We start from the raw sequence: 15,725 nt of genomic DNA, 5'->3' as shown, positions 1-15,725 counted from the left end.
CCAGGCTAAGTCCTCCTCTGCTCCCTTCACTCCTTCTCCTACCTCTGCAGGTGTCTGACTCTCATCTTGGTGTGAACTCTCGGAGGGAGGGAGGGACTGAGATCCGGGTCTGTCCATCCCTTGCATCCATGGGCACCTGGGCTGCCTCTGTGAGCTGCATCTGGCTGAGCAGAGACCCAACTGTGTGTTGGGGGCTGAGTCTTGCTGCCCACCAGCCAGCCCGTCCAAAGGCACCCCTGGGCCCCTAGCCCTCAGAGCTGCGGCACTGTGTGCATTTGTGGTGTCGAGATGACAGTGCTCCCCAAGATCCCGGCCCCATTAGGAGCTGTACCTTTGTGGGTTTATGGGACAAGTTCCAGAGGTAAGTTGGATCCAACACCAGCCTAGCTAGGTGGATCTGATTCTGTGCTGAGAAAATCCCCAGGCGGCCTCCCGGGTAGTTCCCTTGGGGGTGCAGGCCCTTCTGCTTCTGGCTGCCTGACCCTGAAGCCTGGTCTCATTGCCAAGGTTGTCTTCCTGGAAAGGCGTGTGCTGGAGCTGGAAAAGGACACGGCAGCCACCGGTGAGCAACACAGCCGCCTGAGGCAGGAGAACCTGCAGCTGGTGCACAGGTGAGCCTGGGCCAGGAGACCTGGGTCTCCGCGTGGCGCCTCCTGTGCCCGCCTGTCGGCCCCCATTTACTTTATCTCACATACCAGGGGCTTGGCCACCCGTCCATCCTCGTTGGAAGCCGGCTGAGGGGGTGGTGCCAGGTGGTCATCTGAGCCTACCCAGTGGGCTGCAGGCAGGCGACCCGAGGCTCTGACTGGTGCTCTCGTGGAACCCTAGACACACAGAGGGCCAGAGGAGGGCACTGCCTCCCTCTCGGGAGTGCTGAGACCTGACCCACACAGAGGAGGAACTGACTGCAAACCCACACAGTGCTCAGCCTCATCAGCAGGCCTGGAGGTGCAGCTCTCCCACCACTCTGGTCCATATGGGGTTTGCCCATCCTGGAAGAATGCAGGTTAGAGAAGTTGCTCAGCAGCAGAAAGCGAAATGAGCAGAGACTGCTGAATACGCGACAGGATGCGCAGTCTCATCACTGTGGGCAGGAGTGCTAGGGAGGAAGCGAAGTGTGACACCGTGTTTGCGGAGAAAGAGTGGGAGCTGCTTACCCCACTCTCGTTTGCAGACTTTTCTTAGAATACCGTGTAATTCTCAGTGTTTTTCAAACGAGGCACACCATGTTGTCTCATAGCTGATTTGCAGTACTGTTCCTCGTGCAAAGTAAGATGAGCTTGTCCCAGGAGTCAGCTACCCAGGCTATGCCACCTGGAGCTGGGTACCAGCAGCTCTTGTGGGCAGAGAAGGCAGCCAGGAGGCCTGGGAGGCACCTGTGGAATCTGCAGAACAGGTTCTTCCTGTGAGCTTCTGTCCCTGTCCAGCTGCCTGGGCACATCCCAGCTCCTCCACATATTCTCACCTCAGCCAAGGGCCCTGTCCCTTGAAGCTTCAGTGTCTTCATCACCACTGAGCAGGTAGATTCAGGGCTCTGAGCAGCCTGCACACATGTGTGTTGGCAGCAGGGCATTTGCGGTCAGCACCCCCAAGGCCCCCGCCCTCACCCTGCACAGTAGTAACATTCATGACCTGCCCTTCAACTTCAGATCCGTCTGCCCTGCGAGCACTGAGAACTGGAATGCCGCACATCATTTTAATTCTAACAAAGCAAAGCATGTTCTCTTGTGGAGTGAAGACCCTGGGCTTGGCGGCTGCCCGTTCTCCAGGATTCTCAGCCGAGGAGGGCCTACCACCAACCCCTGCCGCAGAGTGGAGAGGGGCCAGGCGTGCTGGTGAAGGGGCTGGACTCCAGTAGTGCGCTACACATATGCCGTGCCACCAAAGACCACTGTCTCCTCCTTGTCAAGGAGAATCCGGGGGTGCCGCCAGATGCGCTTGTTTTGTTTTGTTTAAGAGACAGGGCCTCGCTCTGTTGCTCAGGCTGAGTGCTGACTACAGCCTCCACCTCCCAGGCTCAATCGACCCGCCTACCTCAGCCTTCAATGTAGCTGGGACTACAGGTGTGCACCACCACACCCAGCTTTTTTTTTTTTTTTTTTTTTTTTTTTTTTTTTTTTTTTTTTTTTTTTTTTTGAGACAGGGTCTCTCTCTGTCTTCAGGCTGGAGTGCAGTGGCACAATCTTGGCTCACCGCAATCTCTGCATCCCAGGTTCAAGCGATTTTTCTGCCTCAGCCTCCTGAGTAGCTGGGACTACAGGCATGCACCACCATGCTGGGCTAATTTTTATATTTTTAGTAGAGACAGGGTTTCACCATATTGACCAGGCTGGTCTTGAACTCCGGACCTTGTGATCTGCCTGCCTCAGCCTCCCAAAGTGCTGGGATTACAGGCGTGAGCCACTGTGCCCGGCCTAATTTTTAAATTTTTTATAGACATGAGGTCTTGCCATGTTGCCCATGCTGGTCTCAAATGCCTGGCCTCAAGTGATCCTCTCACCTTGGCCCCCCAAAGTGCTGAAATCAGAGGCGTGAGCCACTGTGTCCAGCCTAGATGCCTTTGTTGAGTTGACTGTGGAGGTTTCATTTGAGTCTGGAGTATTTTCATCAGTTCGTGTGTGTGGTGTGAAGTCCACACTGTTGCCTTTCTCTGCCCACTGACGGTCTGCAGCGCAGCCCCGGCCACATTCAGTTCCTGTGGCTGTTCCCTGTGGTGCTCACCTCCACCATCCTAAACAACACGTTTCCCGTTTGCAGTATCATCTACCCGTTCTGAGCCATTTGCTCTCTAGCTGTGCCGTACAGCTGCCATCCTAGGAATTCCGAGTGTTTGATTCCTTATTTTCTGGGTCCCACGTTTTCTTCCGTTTTGCCAACTCATTTTCTGAGCATGTCACTGATAGTTGCCTGGAAAAGGGAGCACAGGAGCCAGATGCTCTGAGAACTGCTTGTGTGGAAGTGCTTATTCCTCCCACCCTGCTCCAGTCCATAGTGTAGCTGGGCATAAAATTCTAGGTCAGAAATATAATTCCCTGAGAATTTGAAGACCTCTGACCCCGTGCTGTGACTGAGGAGCCTCTGGTGCCGCAGGGCCTTGCTGTTCTCCGTAACTTCTGCTTCCCACCCTGCATACTTGGATGAGGATCTTGTATTATTTGCCGTGCTGTGCACCTGGTTTTCAGCCTTTATTTCGTTTTTTTTTTTTATTTTGTTTTGTTTTTTTGAGACAGAGCCTTGCTGTGTCACCCAGGCTGGAGTGCAGTGGCACAATCTCCGCTCACTGCAACCTCTGCCTCCCGGGTTCAAGCGATTCTCCTGCCTCACCCTCCCAAGTAGCTGGGAATACAGGCATGTGCCACTGCGCCCGGCTGATTTTTGTATTTTTAGTAGAGACGGCGTTTCACCATGTTGGCCAGACTGGTCTTGAACTCCTGACCTCAAGTGATCCGTCTGCCTCGGCCTCCCAAAGTGCTGGGATTACAGGCGTGAGCCACATGGCCTAGGTTTTCAGCCTTTAAATCTGGAAAATGTGTCCTTCCGCTTTGGGAAGACTTCTGAAGTTACTTCACCACGTGGTCTCTCCCTCTCATCTGTGTGAACATCTGCTAGTCACAAAGTGGGCCTTCTGGATGTTTCCTCTCCTTTTTAAAACTTTCCTCATCTCTAATTTTATCTTTCTGTTCTTTTTTTCTATGTAATATTCTCAGTTTTCTCCTTCAACTCTTGATCAGATTTTTTTTTTTTTTTTTTTTTTGAGACATAGTCTCACTCTGTTGCCCAGGCTGGAGTACAGTGGTGTGATCTCTGCTCAGTGCAACCTCTGCCTCCCGGGTTCAAATGATTCTCATGCGTCAGCCTCCTGAGTAGCTGGGACTACAGACGCCCGCCACCACATCCGGCTAATTTTTGTATTTTTAGTAGATTCGGGGTTCCACCGTATTGGTCAGGCTGGTCTCGAACTCCTGATCTCAGGTGATCTGCCTGCCTCTGCCTCCCAGAGTGCTGGGATTACAGGCATGAGCCCGGCATCTCAATCGGACTTTTAGATTGTCCTTCCCACGCTTTCAGTTCCTGGGAGCTGTTCCTTGTTGTTTGTCTCTTCTGCAGCAGGCTGCCCTGACGCTGCAGCTGTGGCTCTTGGCTCGCGGAGACCGCTGGCTCAGGGGCCTTTCCCTGCTGTCTCCTGCATCCTGTGTCTCCCTGGGGTCCTCACTTGGTGTTTGCTTTGGCCACTTCCTGTTGAAAGCTTTCCTGTTGTGGCTGGTGATCTTTGGCCATCTGTTCACTCCTGCGTGTGAGGCCCCACAACGATAAGAGGCTCTGTGTGAGGCAGGGCCTGAGGGCATGGGCTGTGCTGTGTCAGTGGGCAGGGCCTGTGCCCTTCTCTTTGGGACAGTTCAGTCCTGTCTCCTGCAGGTGGTTGTGAAGACCTCGGGAAGGCCAGGGTTGCCCCGTCCTGTGGGAATGTTCCCTTTCCCCTGTGGTCTAGCCGACACCTGCCCTGCCTCTGCTCTGAGGTGACCTGGATGGGACTGGTTTCTATACCCACTTCCCGAGCCTGGAGGGGACTGGGAGCAGAGTGGGCCCCCCTCCACTTGTGGCCCCTCACAGCCTCTGGGGCCCAGATGTGCCCAGCAGCCAGAGCCAGACTCGTCCTGGCTCCCATGTGGACCCGGCAACTCAGGAAGCCTTGTGAGCACCTTTGGGAGATGTGCCATGAACTGAGTATACCGCAGCTGAAGGCAGACACTGCCAGCACACTCAGTTCTCCTGTGTTCAGCTGCCGCGGACCACGTGTTTCATCAGACACTCACTTCCTGGAAATGCTGTGGCCCTTGGGCCCTGGCACCTTCACGCTCCTTCCCGAGGCCCCGTGCCTCTGGGCTGTGACCGCACTCATTGTGTGTAGTGGCTGCAGGTGGAGCAGCTGCATGAACACAGAGTGCACCAGGAGCAGTTACCTGGCGGGCTGAGGCCCTCTGAGTGCTGTGGTCCACAGGCCACAAGCGGGCAATGCCTGTGGGTATCAGCTGGGCCTAGGTGCAATGGACACTGCTCCGGCCACCCCAGGTGCCTTTAGTGTGGGAGGCGAGGCCATCTGGGGGTGTATTCGCTGCTTCAGAACTGCCTTGACCAGAGCTCGGGGATGCCCTTCTCGGCGCCCTCCTCCGGGGTGGAGGCAGGTTCTCTGGAGGTCCTGAGGCAGCTTCTGGGCATGGGTGGAGCCACTGCACACCCTGCCTGGAGACAGCTCAGCTCCTCCCTTTGCCTTTCAAGAGCAAACGCACTGGAGGAGCAGCTGAAGGAGCAGGAGCTGAGAGCCTGCGAGATGGTCCTGGAAGAGACCCGGCGGCAGAAGGAGCTCCTGTGCAAGATGGAGAGGGAGAAGAGCATTGAGATCGAGAACCTGCAGGCCAGGTAGGCGGTTCCCAACAGCCCGCCCACCCCAGAACCTGCAGTGGCTAGGAATAACCTGAATTTTAGAAAAAGGGGAAAAGCTATGTGGAGAAGACTTTAAAACTCTCCCAAAGGCCACAAGGGATCAGTTCAAAGACTGACCCTGTGTGGGTGTTGGTTTCTGTAAATGTATGTCTAACTAATGTATCCAGTCTTTTTAAAATACCAATCTTTTTTTTTGGGGGGGGGTGGGGTTTTGAGATGGAGTCTCACTCTGTCCCCCAGGCTGGAGTGCAGTGGCGCAATCTTGGCTCACTGGAAGCTCTGCCTCCCGGGTTCACACCATTCTCCTGCCTCAGCCTCCCAAGTAGCTGGGAATACAGGTGCCAACTACCACGCCCGGCTAATTTTTTGCATAAAATACGAATCTTTTTTTAAGGGAACTTGACAAAATTACTTTTACATTCATCTGGAGACATAGCCTTGGATGAGTCAGAAAAAGTGGGAAAACAAAAAGGGAGATTAACGATACTATATTAAAATATATCATAAAGGAGGTAGGGCACAGTGGCTCATGCCTGTGATCCCAGCAATTTGGGAGGCCGAGGTGGGCGGATCACCTGAGGTCAGGCGTTCAAGACCAACCTGGCCAACAAGGTGAGACCCTGTCTCTACTAAAAAAAGAAAAAAAAAAAAAAAAATTAGCGGGGCATGGTGGTGTGCACCTGTAATCAGCTATTTGGGAGGCTGAGGCACAAGAATCACTTAAACCTGGAGGCGGAGGTTGCAGTGAGCTGAGATCGTGCCACTGCCCTCTAACCTGGATGACAGAGTGAGACTCCATCTCCAAAAAAAATTTAATTAATTTAAATATATATATATAAAATACAGGGGAAAATATTATTTTTATTTATTTATTTATTTTTGAGACAGAGTCTCGCTCTGTCGCCCAGGCTGGAGTGCAGTGGCGCGATCTTGTCTCACTGCAGGCTCCACCTGCCAGGTTCACACCATTCTTCTGCCACAGCCTCCCAAGTAGCTGGGACTTCAGGGCCCGCCACCACACCTGGCTAATTTTTTGTATTTTTAGTAGAGACAGGGTTTCACAGTGTTAGCCAGGATGGTCTCGATCTCCTGACCTCATGATCCACCTGCCTTGGCCTCCCAAAGTTCTGGGGTTACAGGCGTGAGCCACCACACCCGGCCTTTTTTTTTTTTTTTTTTTTTTTTTTTGAGACCAAGTGTCACCCTGTCACCCAGGCTAGAGTGCAGTGGGGCGATCTCGGCTCGGCTCACCACAACCTCTGTCTCCTGGGTTCAAGCAATTCTCTTGCCTCAGCCTCCCTAGTAGCTGGGACTAGAGGCTCGCACCACTGCATGCAGCTATTTTTTGTGTTTTTAGCAGAGACGGGGTTTCACCATGTTGGCCAGGATAGTCTTGAACTCCTGACCTCAGGTAATCCACACGCCTCAGCCTCCCAAAGTGCTGGGATTACAGGTGTGAGCCACTGCACCCAGCCAAAAAATCATTATTTTAAATAGAGACAGGGGTTCTTGCTGTGTGGCCCAGGCTGGTCTTGAACTCCTGGGCTCAAGCAATCCTCCCACTTCGGCCTCCCAAAGTGCTGGGATTACCGGCGTGAGCCACCGTACCCGCCGAGGCACAAGCATTAAAGCAGTACGGTGCCTCCGTGGTTCTCCATCTGGGAGCTCATGCTGTGGATTCCTGGTGTGTGTTTACAAATACATTTGCAAGGGACGGTTCTTGATTTTCTGTAAAAGTAAAAAGCATCAGGTAACTTAAAATATCTATAGTCAGAGGACTCGAGTTCTCTATCCTTCTTGTGTGTCTGGGTAGTGAGGGTGGAGGAAGTTGTTTTATACAGTTGTTTGTTTGTCTGTTTTGAGATGGGGTCTTGCTCTGTGCCCCTGGCTGGAGTGCAGTGGCCCTGTCGTGGCTCACTGCAGCCTTGAACTCCTGGGCTCAAGCAATCCTCCTGCCTCAGCCCCCGAGTCGCTGGGGCTCCAAGTGTGCTCTATCATACCCGGCTAACTTTTCATTTTTGGTAGAGACAAAGTCTTGCTGTGTTGCCCAGGCTGGTCTTGAGCTCTTAGCTTTAAGCGATTCTCCCACCTTGGCCTCTTTTTGTTGTTGTTATTGTTGTTGTTGTTGGGATTTTTTGTTGTTGTTGTTTTTCCTCTCCATACTCTCAGCAGAAGCACCTCAGCCTCTTAAAGTGCTGGGATTATGGGCATGAGCCACCTCATGTGGCTTTTTTAAACTGAGCATGTACTACTTTTAGATTTTGAAATACAGTTGTTTTAAATATTCATAAGAGGATTTCAGGTTCTTTTGCTTGTGTTCCTTCCAGCTCTTAAAGCTAAGATACTTGCCTTATCTAAGAAGAGCTCCTAGGCATTTTCAAAAGTGGGTGGCAGGAAGGGGCCTGCACTGAGAGAGCTGTGTGGGACGCCCCACACAGGGAGGCTCTGTGCCTGCCATTGCAGTGGGGCACCGTCTTCTGGGGAGCAAGGTCAGGGCAGCCAGGACGGTGTTCTCCCCTGGCCTTGGCACAGTGCAGTTGAGTGGGCTCAAAATTAAAGTACGTTTCTCGTCTGTGAGCGCCAGGGAGCACCTCCCATGGGACCTTTCCGGGGGGGCTGAGGTTGGGGCACAGCCGTGTGGACATCCTGCCTCCTCTGTGTGCTCTGGTGTGGAGGGGCACAAGATAGGGGTCTCACGAGGCCCTCAGGAAGCAAGCAGGGCCCAGTGTCACTGCCTCCTGTGAGCAAGCTGCCTGCCCGCCCTAGCCCTTGGGGTCAGTGCCACTGTGTTCTGGTCCTTGTCAGCCTCCTGCAGCTTCCTGGAGTGGCCACCAGGAATCTTGCGGTTCTCAGGGCTGCTCAGGCGCTCAGAGGCCCCTACAGCCCCAGGTCCACAACCTGAGGTCAGCCCAGCACGAGGCCTCTGGTCAGCAACCTGCGGTCAGCCCAGCATGAGGCCTCTGGCATCTTGGGGACTTCCCCAGCTTGGCCTCTGCCCATCTGGTGTACAGGAAGACCCTGGTCAGTGCAATGACACTGTCTCAGTCCGGGGTCCTCAGGAGCAGAGGATCTGGAGGCAGGACCCCAGCACCTGCGTCAGAACCTCCTGGGAACAGCAGGGGTGGGTGGCTGTGCAGTTGCAGTGCCCAGAAAACAGCTGGATTTCAGGAGTGGGGCCTCACTAGAGATGAGAGTTAAAGCTGAAAGGGCATAGAGAAGATGGAGGAGTAGAGAGGCCGGAACTTTGGACATCCTTGTTTAGGGACCGGGAAAGGAGAATATGTGTCATCAGCAGAATGGGGCTGTACGAAGGTCACAGGCAGAGATCTGAATCTCAGGACGCAGGGCCCGGGAGAGGTTCTAGGAAAGGCCAGGTACCTCTGGGAGTGGGGCCCCCAGGGGCTTCCAGAAAGTATGGGAGCCCCTGGCAGGCTGCAGAGAGCTGGAGTGAAGGCTGATGGGGCCACAGTGGCATGTCCACAGAGACCGGGGCCTGATTTGCAGCTTATGGCACCTGCTGAACCCCTGGCGTTTGGGTACATGGCCCATCGTCAGGCACAGAGTGAACTGGGTGAACGTGGCCCTGGTGTGTGGTGCTTTCTAGCAGCATGTGAGCCAAGGAAGCCCAGAGAAGCCTTCGCTTGTGCCACGTAGCATAGCTCGTCCTTCCAGAAAATGTGAGTAGACTCCCCTGAGCCTGATAATGAAAGGAGAGAAGGCAGAAAGACTGACCCCAGTGCTGGGCAGAGCTGAGGGTGTCTGATGGACAGCGAGAGACTGGGGCAAGGAGGCAAGAAAGAGGGGTCAGGCCTCGGGAGGGCAGTGCTGCTGTGTGTGAGGCTGTGTGGCTCTTTATTTTCTTCTCTTTGCTTATCTGTAGTTTTGAAATTCAATAGAATTAAAACATAATTTGTTTTCATAATTATGAACAAAACATTCAAGTGTTACTTTGAAAGGAGAAAATAGCTGTACGTAGAGCCATCTGGACTCCAGGGTTAGAGGCGGAGAATGGAACTTAGTATGCTCCACTCAGCAAAACAACAGGAAAGGCAGATGGCAAAGGTGTAGCCCAGAAAGCACAGCTGCACACACTCCTAACGCAAACAACACCCTGTGCCACATCTCGGAGCAGCCACACAGGCGACACGCACCGGGGTTCGTATCTCGGAGCAGCCACACGGGCGACACGCACCGGGGTTCGCATCTCGGAGCAGCCACACGGGCGACACGTACCGGGGTTCGCATCTCGGAGCAGCCACACGGGCGACACGCACCGGGGTTCGCATCTCGGAGCAGCCACACGGGCGACACGTACCGGGGTTCGCATCTCGGAGCAGCCACACGGGCGACACGCACCGGGGTTCACATCTCGGAGCAGCCACACGGGCGACACGCACCGGGGTTTGCATCTCGGAGCAGCCACATGGGCGACATGTACCGGGGTTCGCATCTCGGAGCAGCCACACAGGCAACACGTACCGGCGTTTGCATCTTGGTACATGAAGGCTCAGAAGCGGGTAGCACCAGGAACCGTGGAAGTTGGATAAAGGCGAGGCTCGAGCACACAGGAGGGTCCCCACCCACATACAGCTGGGTCACACCCATCCCCACGCTAGAGGAGGCATCTGGACTGCAGGGCGCCAGCACACACCAGAGTGGCACCACCAAGCACCCGTGTCCTCCTGACAAACACCTGTGGCCAGGGGTCTGACCAGCCCCAGACAAGTCCTGGAGCGCGCCTGTCCCGGGCACCCCATGGCCTCCACAGCAGTGCGGAGGCCGGCTGGTGCTCTTTGGAAGGGGTTGCATCTGCTTTGCCCCTGGTTTCAGTCATCAGTTTGCAAAGCAAGAGCAAGTCCCCGGCTGGGTAGAGGACACCTGAAGCCCTTCCTGCCCAGCCCTGTGCTGCCCCTGGGTTTCCACTTACACCAAATTCTGGGTGTGGGTGCAGGTTGGATTGAATTAGAATGGCGGCAGGGTAACGGGATGGTGAGGACAACTGGATTATGGAGAAGATCCAGGGTTCCTCGGAGACATGGCCAGTTCTGAGGCTGGGACAGGGAAAACGCAGTCTAAGCCTGCAGCAATGTGTAGAATCTGAAAATGAGGAGGTGCTTACACTACAAACCCCCCATGAGCACAGACACGGAGGGTAACTGAGAGGGACACAGGCCAGCTGAAGGAGTTGCCAGACGCCAAAGCTGGAACAGTTTAAGTAAGAAACTCATAGTGATAGCACTGGATTACAATCCAAAACATAAAGTGCATGAGTTGATAGTGACACAAATAAATGATGATTAATAAACAGAAAAGAGGGCCGGGCACGGTGGCTCACGCCTGTAACCCCAGCACTTTGGGAGGCCGAGGCGGGTGGAGCCTTTAAGCCCAGAGTTGGAGACCAGCTCAGGCAAATAGCAAGACCCTGTCTCTGCAAACCATTTAAAAATTAGCCACGTGTGGTGGGGCACGCCTGTACTCCCAGCTACTTGGGAGGCTGAGGCAGGAGGCTCTCTTGAGCCCAGGAGGTCGAGGCTGCAGTGAGCTGAGATTCCACCACTGCAGTGCACTCTGGGTAACAGAGCGAGACCCTCTCTCAAAAAACCAAACAAATGCAGTGTGGTTGCCGGATGGGGTGCCAGAACAGAAAGGGCACGCGTGGGAAAGCCACAGTCTTCAGTTAGTGTGGTCCACAGAGTGTCCCAATATGGCTCTGTGGCTGTGACACATAACGCCACAGTGAAGAACAGTGACCACACCGGGGAAGCCAGTGCAGGGCCCACGGGGACTACACTGTGTCTGCTACTTCTTTTTTTTCTTGGTCAGGCGCAGTGGCTCACGCCTGTAATCCCAGCACTTTGGGAGGCCGAGGCGGGCGGATCACAAGGTCAGGAAATTGAGACCATCCTGGCTAACATGGTGAAACCCCGTCTCTACTAACAATAGAAAAAATTAGCCGGGCGTGGTGGCGGGCGCCTGTAATTCCAGCTACTCAGGAGGCTGAGGCAGGAGAATGGCGTGAACCCGGGAGGCGAAGCTTGCAGTGAGCCGAGATCGCGCCACTGCACTCCAGCCTGGGCAACAGAGCGAGACTCCGTCTCAAAATAAGTAAATAAATAGATACAGGATCTTGCTTTGTCACTAGGCTGGAGTGCTGTGGCGGGATCACAGCTCACTGCAGCCTTGTACTTCCAGGCTCAAGCGATCCTCCCACCTCAGCCCCTCAAGTAGCCGGGGCTACAGGCGTCTGCCACGATGCTCGGCTAATTTTTATATTTTTTTGTAGAGATGGGGGTCTCACTATATTGCCCAGGCTGGTCTCAAACTCCTGGGCCCAAGCAATCCTCCCCCGTTGGCCTCCCAAAGCGTTGGGATTACAGACGTGAGCCACCATACTCGGCTTCAACTTTTCTGTAAACCTAAAATTATTCCAAAACTCAAAGTATATTAAAAAAAAACCATCATGGATGGCCGGCGGGGTGGCTCACGCCTGTAATCACAGCACTTTGGGAGGCCAAGGCAAACGGATCACGAGGTCAGGAGTTCAAGACCAGCCTGGCCAACATGGCGAAACCCCCGTCTCTACTGAAAATACAAAAATTAGCCGGGCGTGGTGGCAGGCGCCTGTAATCCCAGCTACTCAGGAGGCTGAGGCAGGAGAATCGCTTGAACCCCGGGAGATGGAGCTTGCAGTGAGCTGAGATCGCACCACTGCACTCCAGCCTGGTGACAGAGTGAGACTGCCTCAAGAAAAATAAAAATAAAATAAGAATAAAACCTTCAAGGATTATGGAGCAGCTCTGCCCTGGAGCACTGGGTGGGCACCTAAGGGTTGGCCCTGGTCGTTTGGGGGCGTCTGCTGGTCACAGAGTGGCCCCAGCAGGGCTTCCCTGAGACACAGGGCACACTGGCCCTGTAGAGGCATGCTTCCTAGAGTGAGTTGCGGTTTTGTTCTTGTGTCCCAGGCTACAGCAACTGGACGAGGAGAACAGTGAACTCCGGTCCTGCACGCCCTGTCTGAAGGCCAACATTGAGCGCCTGGAGGAGGTGAGCTGCCAACAGCCTGGAGCTGTGGCCTGTGGGGTCAGCCTGTGCCCTGCCTGTGGGGCAGCCGAGGTAGCCCTGAGCTCTGTGCTGAGCAGGATGCTGTGCTGTGTGTGAGGGAATGGGGCCAGCTCAGGGCCCAGGCCGCTGGAAGACACTGGACCGTGCCCCACCCACAGGAGCGGGGCCCAGAGGCTCACTCCTAGATGGACCCAGGGCTCTGAATCTGGGAATTCTCCTCCAAGGGGAAGGCATCAGCCAGCCACTTATGCCCCAACCACTGGAGACATCAAGGCAGAGGCTACACGTGGGGCTTCCACACCCCAGCTCGTCACTGCGAGACCTCCCTGCCCCCACCTCACCAGGTGTGCTCTGGGAAGCTCCCAGAAAGGATATTCTCAGAGCACTTGGGCCCTGGCTCCCGTGAACCAGAGGAGCCTGGCTGGAGCTGCCCATAGCCGCTGAGTCAGGTCCTGTCCACACAAAGGTCCTTTCTGCCCCTCATGAGAAACGGCCCTCGTGGCCTGCGTGTGCGCCTCTGCCCAGAAGCAGGTGGCCTTGACCTCCACTGAGAGGCAGGAAGGCTCAGACCCAGCCCTGTCGCGCTCCAAGCATGGGGGCCACCGTGTTGCTGCTGGGAGACTCAGAGATTGGAGGGACAGATGGCCGGGGCAAGCTGCATGTGCAGGTAGGTGCATGACCCGCATCCAGGGCAGGTGTCCACCCCTGCAGGAGAAGCAGAAGCTGTTGGATGAGATAGAGTCGCTGACTCTGCGGCTCAGCGAAGAGCAGGAGAACAAGAGGAGGATGGGGGACAGGCTGAGTCACGAGAGGCACCAGTTCCAGAGGGACAAGGAGGCCACCCAGGAGGTGAGCACCCACCCTGCCCCACGCCCAGTCCTGCGCCCAGCCTGCCCCACAGGGAGCCTTTGTTTCCTAAGATGCTGGCTCTTGGCTGTGCTGCTTTGGGCATAGCCGCTGGTGTGTGTCGTCCTCCCAAGAGACGGCCAGATAACCCTGAGGTTCTACAGCCAAGTGATGGCTGACGGTGGCCGTGGGAGCCCAGGCCCCCCAGCTCACTGCATGATTGCCCTGCAGCTGATTGAGGACCTCCGAAAGCAGCTGGAGCACCTGCAGCTCCTCAAGCTGGAGGCCGAGCAGCGGCGGGGCCGCAGCAGCAGCATGGGCCTGCAGGAGTACCACAGCCGTGCCCGGGAGAGCGAGCTGGAGCAGGAGGTCCGCAGGCTGAAGCAGGTGGGCAGGCCTGGGCCTCCCTCCCTCACACTCCTGCAGAAGCTTCCACGAGGCTGGTTGGAAGGGGGGGCCGTGGAGGGTCAGCATCTGAGCTGGAGGACTTTTTCCCTGGGCAGTCCTTGTCCCTGCTCAGCCACCAGCAGGGGCCACAGCCCAGTAGTGATGCTGCTGTGCCCTCTCAGGACAACCGCAACCTGAAGGAGCAGAACGAGGAGCTCAACGGGCAGATCATTACCCTCAGCATCCAGGGTGCCAAGAGCCTCTTCTCCACAGCCTTCTCCGAGTCCCTGGCTGCAGAGATCAGCTCTGTCTCCCGAGATGAGGTAACACATCCCATGCCTGCACAGTGTGGCCTGGGGTCTACAGTCTGCACTGTCCGTGTGCTGTGGTTTATGCACTGTGGCCTGTGGCCCACGCACCTCAGCTCTGACCGCCTGCTTGCCCTACAGCTCATGGAGGCGATTCAGAAGCAGGAGGAGATCAACTTCCGCCTGCAGGACTACATCGACAGGATCATCGTGGCCATCATGGAGACCAACCCGTCCATCCTGGAGGTCAAGTAGAGGCAGGAAGGTCCAGCCTGAGCTGGATTCGGGACTCCAACACCCTGGAGTGGTCCCGTCAGACCATGAGGAGCCAAGACCAGCAGGTCCCACAGCCGACAGTGCCCAGAGCATGCAGGGAGCCCTCGTGCAGCTGAGCTGGGGCCACCAAAGACCGGGGCTGCCAAAGGGGCAGAGGGTGGTGAAGAGGAGAGGGAGAAAAGGAAGTCCCAGGGCCCGGGGTCCACAGAGGGTGAGGGTTGTGGCAGGGCCGTCCATCAGCGCTGACCTTCCAGGGGCCCAGAGCTTCCCAGCCCTGAGTCAACCTGGCCGTGAACGCCTACACTTCAGTTCAGCAGGATGGGCTGGAGAGCCTCTCTGTGCAGAGGTATGGCGTGAGCCCTGCTGTGGCCTCCTTGTGGTGGTCCCTCTTCCCACGTGCAGTCCTATTGGGAAGAAAGGAAGAAAACAGGTCCCTCCAGGGGTGCTGCTGCCTAAGCCACCCGCATAAGTACCCTGGTACCGTGTCACCCATGCTGAGCCGCTCCTGATGGCTGACGGGCTCCCGGACTCTCACCTCGGACATGGTGGTGGGGGAAGGACGGGTGGGCAAGGCTGGTGCGTTCCCAGCTCTCCCTACGCTGCTCGGGCCATTGCCCAGCCAGATGTGGTCACCTCAGTCCAGCTCTGGGGCCTCCAGGCCACGTGGCTGTTCCCATGGCCCAATCCTCGCTGCAGTAATCCTTGGGGGCTCTGACCGCCTATGGGGGCCGGGCAGGAGCCACTGGGGCCCTCCACTCCGACATCAGGACCTGAGATTACAGCTGTGTGACGCGCTCTCCCTGGGCAGGGTGGATGCTGCAAGCCCCTCTGGCTCCCAGGTGCTGCTTCTCCACAGGTGCGGCCTGACCTGGCCTCCTAAAGGCCACACCCTCCCCACGCACTTCCCAGGCCAGAGTCCAAACATCGGGAACCGTTTTCTTCTGGGTGTGTCTCACTTAGAAATCGTGGTTCTTCCCCGAGGGTGCATGTCGCAGGAGGGAGAGGGCAGGCAAGGCTCGCAGCAGAGCAGGAGGGGGCCTGCGCTTCTCGGGGTCTGCACCCCAGGCGCAGTGGTGTCATCCTGCAGGACTGCGGGCCTGCCCCCAACCCCCAGCATTCCCGGGTGGGCCGAGACCCCGTCACCAAGACTGGCCACCCGCTGCGTGTGTGAGTGTGCGCATGTGTGCGTGCGTGCACGTGTGTGGCCCCGCATCCGCCGCCTTCCACACCAGGATGTAAGAGGTCGCCTCCTATTGTACATTTGGGGAAAGCCTTGGGTGTAAATCAGTGTAAACTTGGAGGAGAGATTTTTCTATCATGTAGAGTAGGTATTTTTTATAGATTGAAGGTTGATCAATTTTTTAATACTTTCAAGAGAGAAAACTATCTGTGTATACACATGAA

General features: G+C 55.8%; 1 protein-coding gene across 2 annotated transcripts in view; it reads left to right on the top strand.

Moving 5' to 3' along the window:
* RAB11FIP3 (RAB11 family interacting protein 3) overlaps positions 1 to 15,719 on the top strand; it is a 107,926-nt gene extending 92,207 nt beyond the window's left edge. For both annotated transcript variants that reach the window (XM_032145415.2, XM_032145414.2), the window contains 7 exons: positions 508 to 611; positions 5,278 to 5,418; positions 12,405 to 12,486; positions 13,216 to 13,353; positions 13,582 to 13,737; positions 13,920 to 14,060; positions 14,187 to 15,719. In XM_032145415.2, the coding sequence (XP_032001306.1) occupies positions 508 to 611; positions 5,278 to 5,418; positions 12,405 to 12,486; positions 13,216 to 13,353; positions 13,582 to 13,737; positions 13,920 to 14,060; positions 14,187 to 14,300 (876 nt within the window). In that variant the 3' untranslated portion in view covers positions 14,301 to 15,719. The remainder of the gene's footprint in view (positions 1 to 507; positions 612 to 5,277; positions 5,419 to 12,404; positions 12,487 to 13,215; positions 13,354 to 13,581; positions 13,738 to 13,919; positions 14,061 to 14,186) is intronic.
* Positions 15,720 to 15,725: the final 6 nt, after the last annotated feature.

The sequence above is a fragment of the Hylobates moloch genome, unplaced genomic scaffold, assembly GCF_009828535.3.
Source record: "Hylobates moloch isolate HMO894 unplaced genomic scaffold, HMol_V3 SCAFFOLD_23, whole genome shotgun sequence".
In the NCBI taxonomy this organism is placed as follows: Eukaryota; Metazoa; Chordata; class Mammalia; order Primates; family Hylobatidae; genus Hylobates; species Hylobates moloch.
This window is presented reverse-complemented; position numbering and strand designations above follow the sequence as displayed.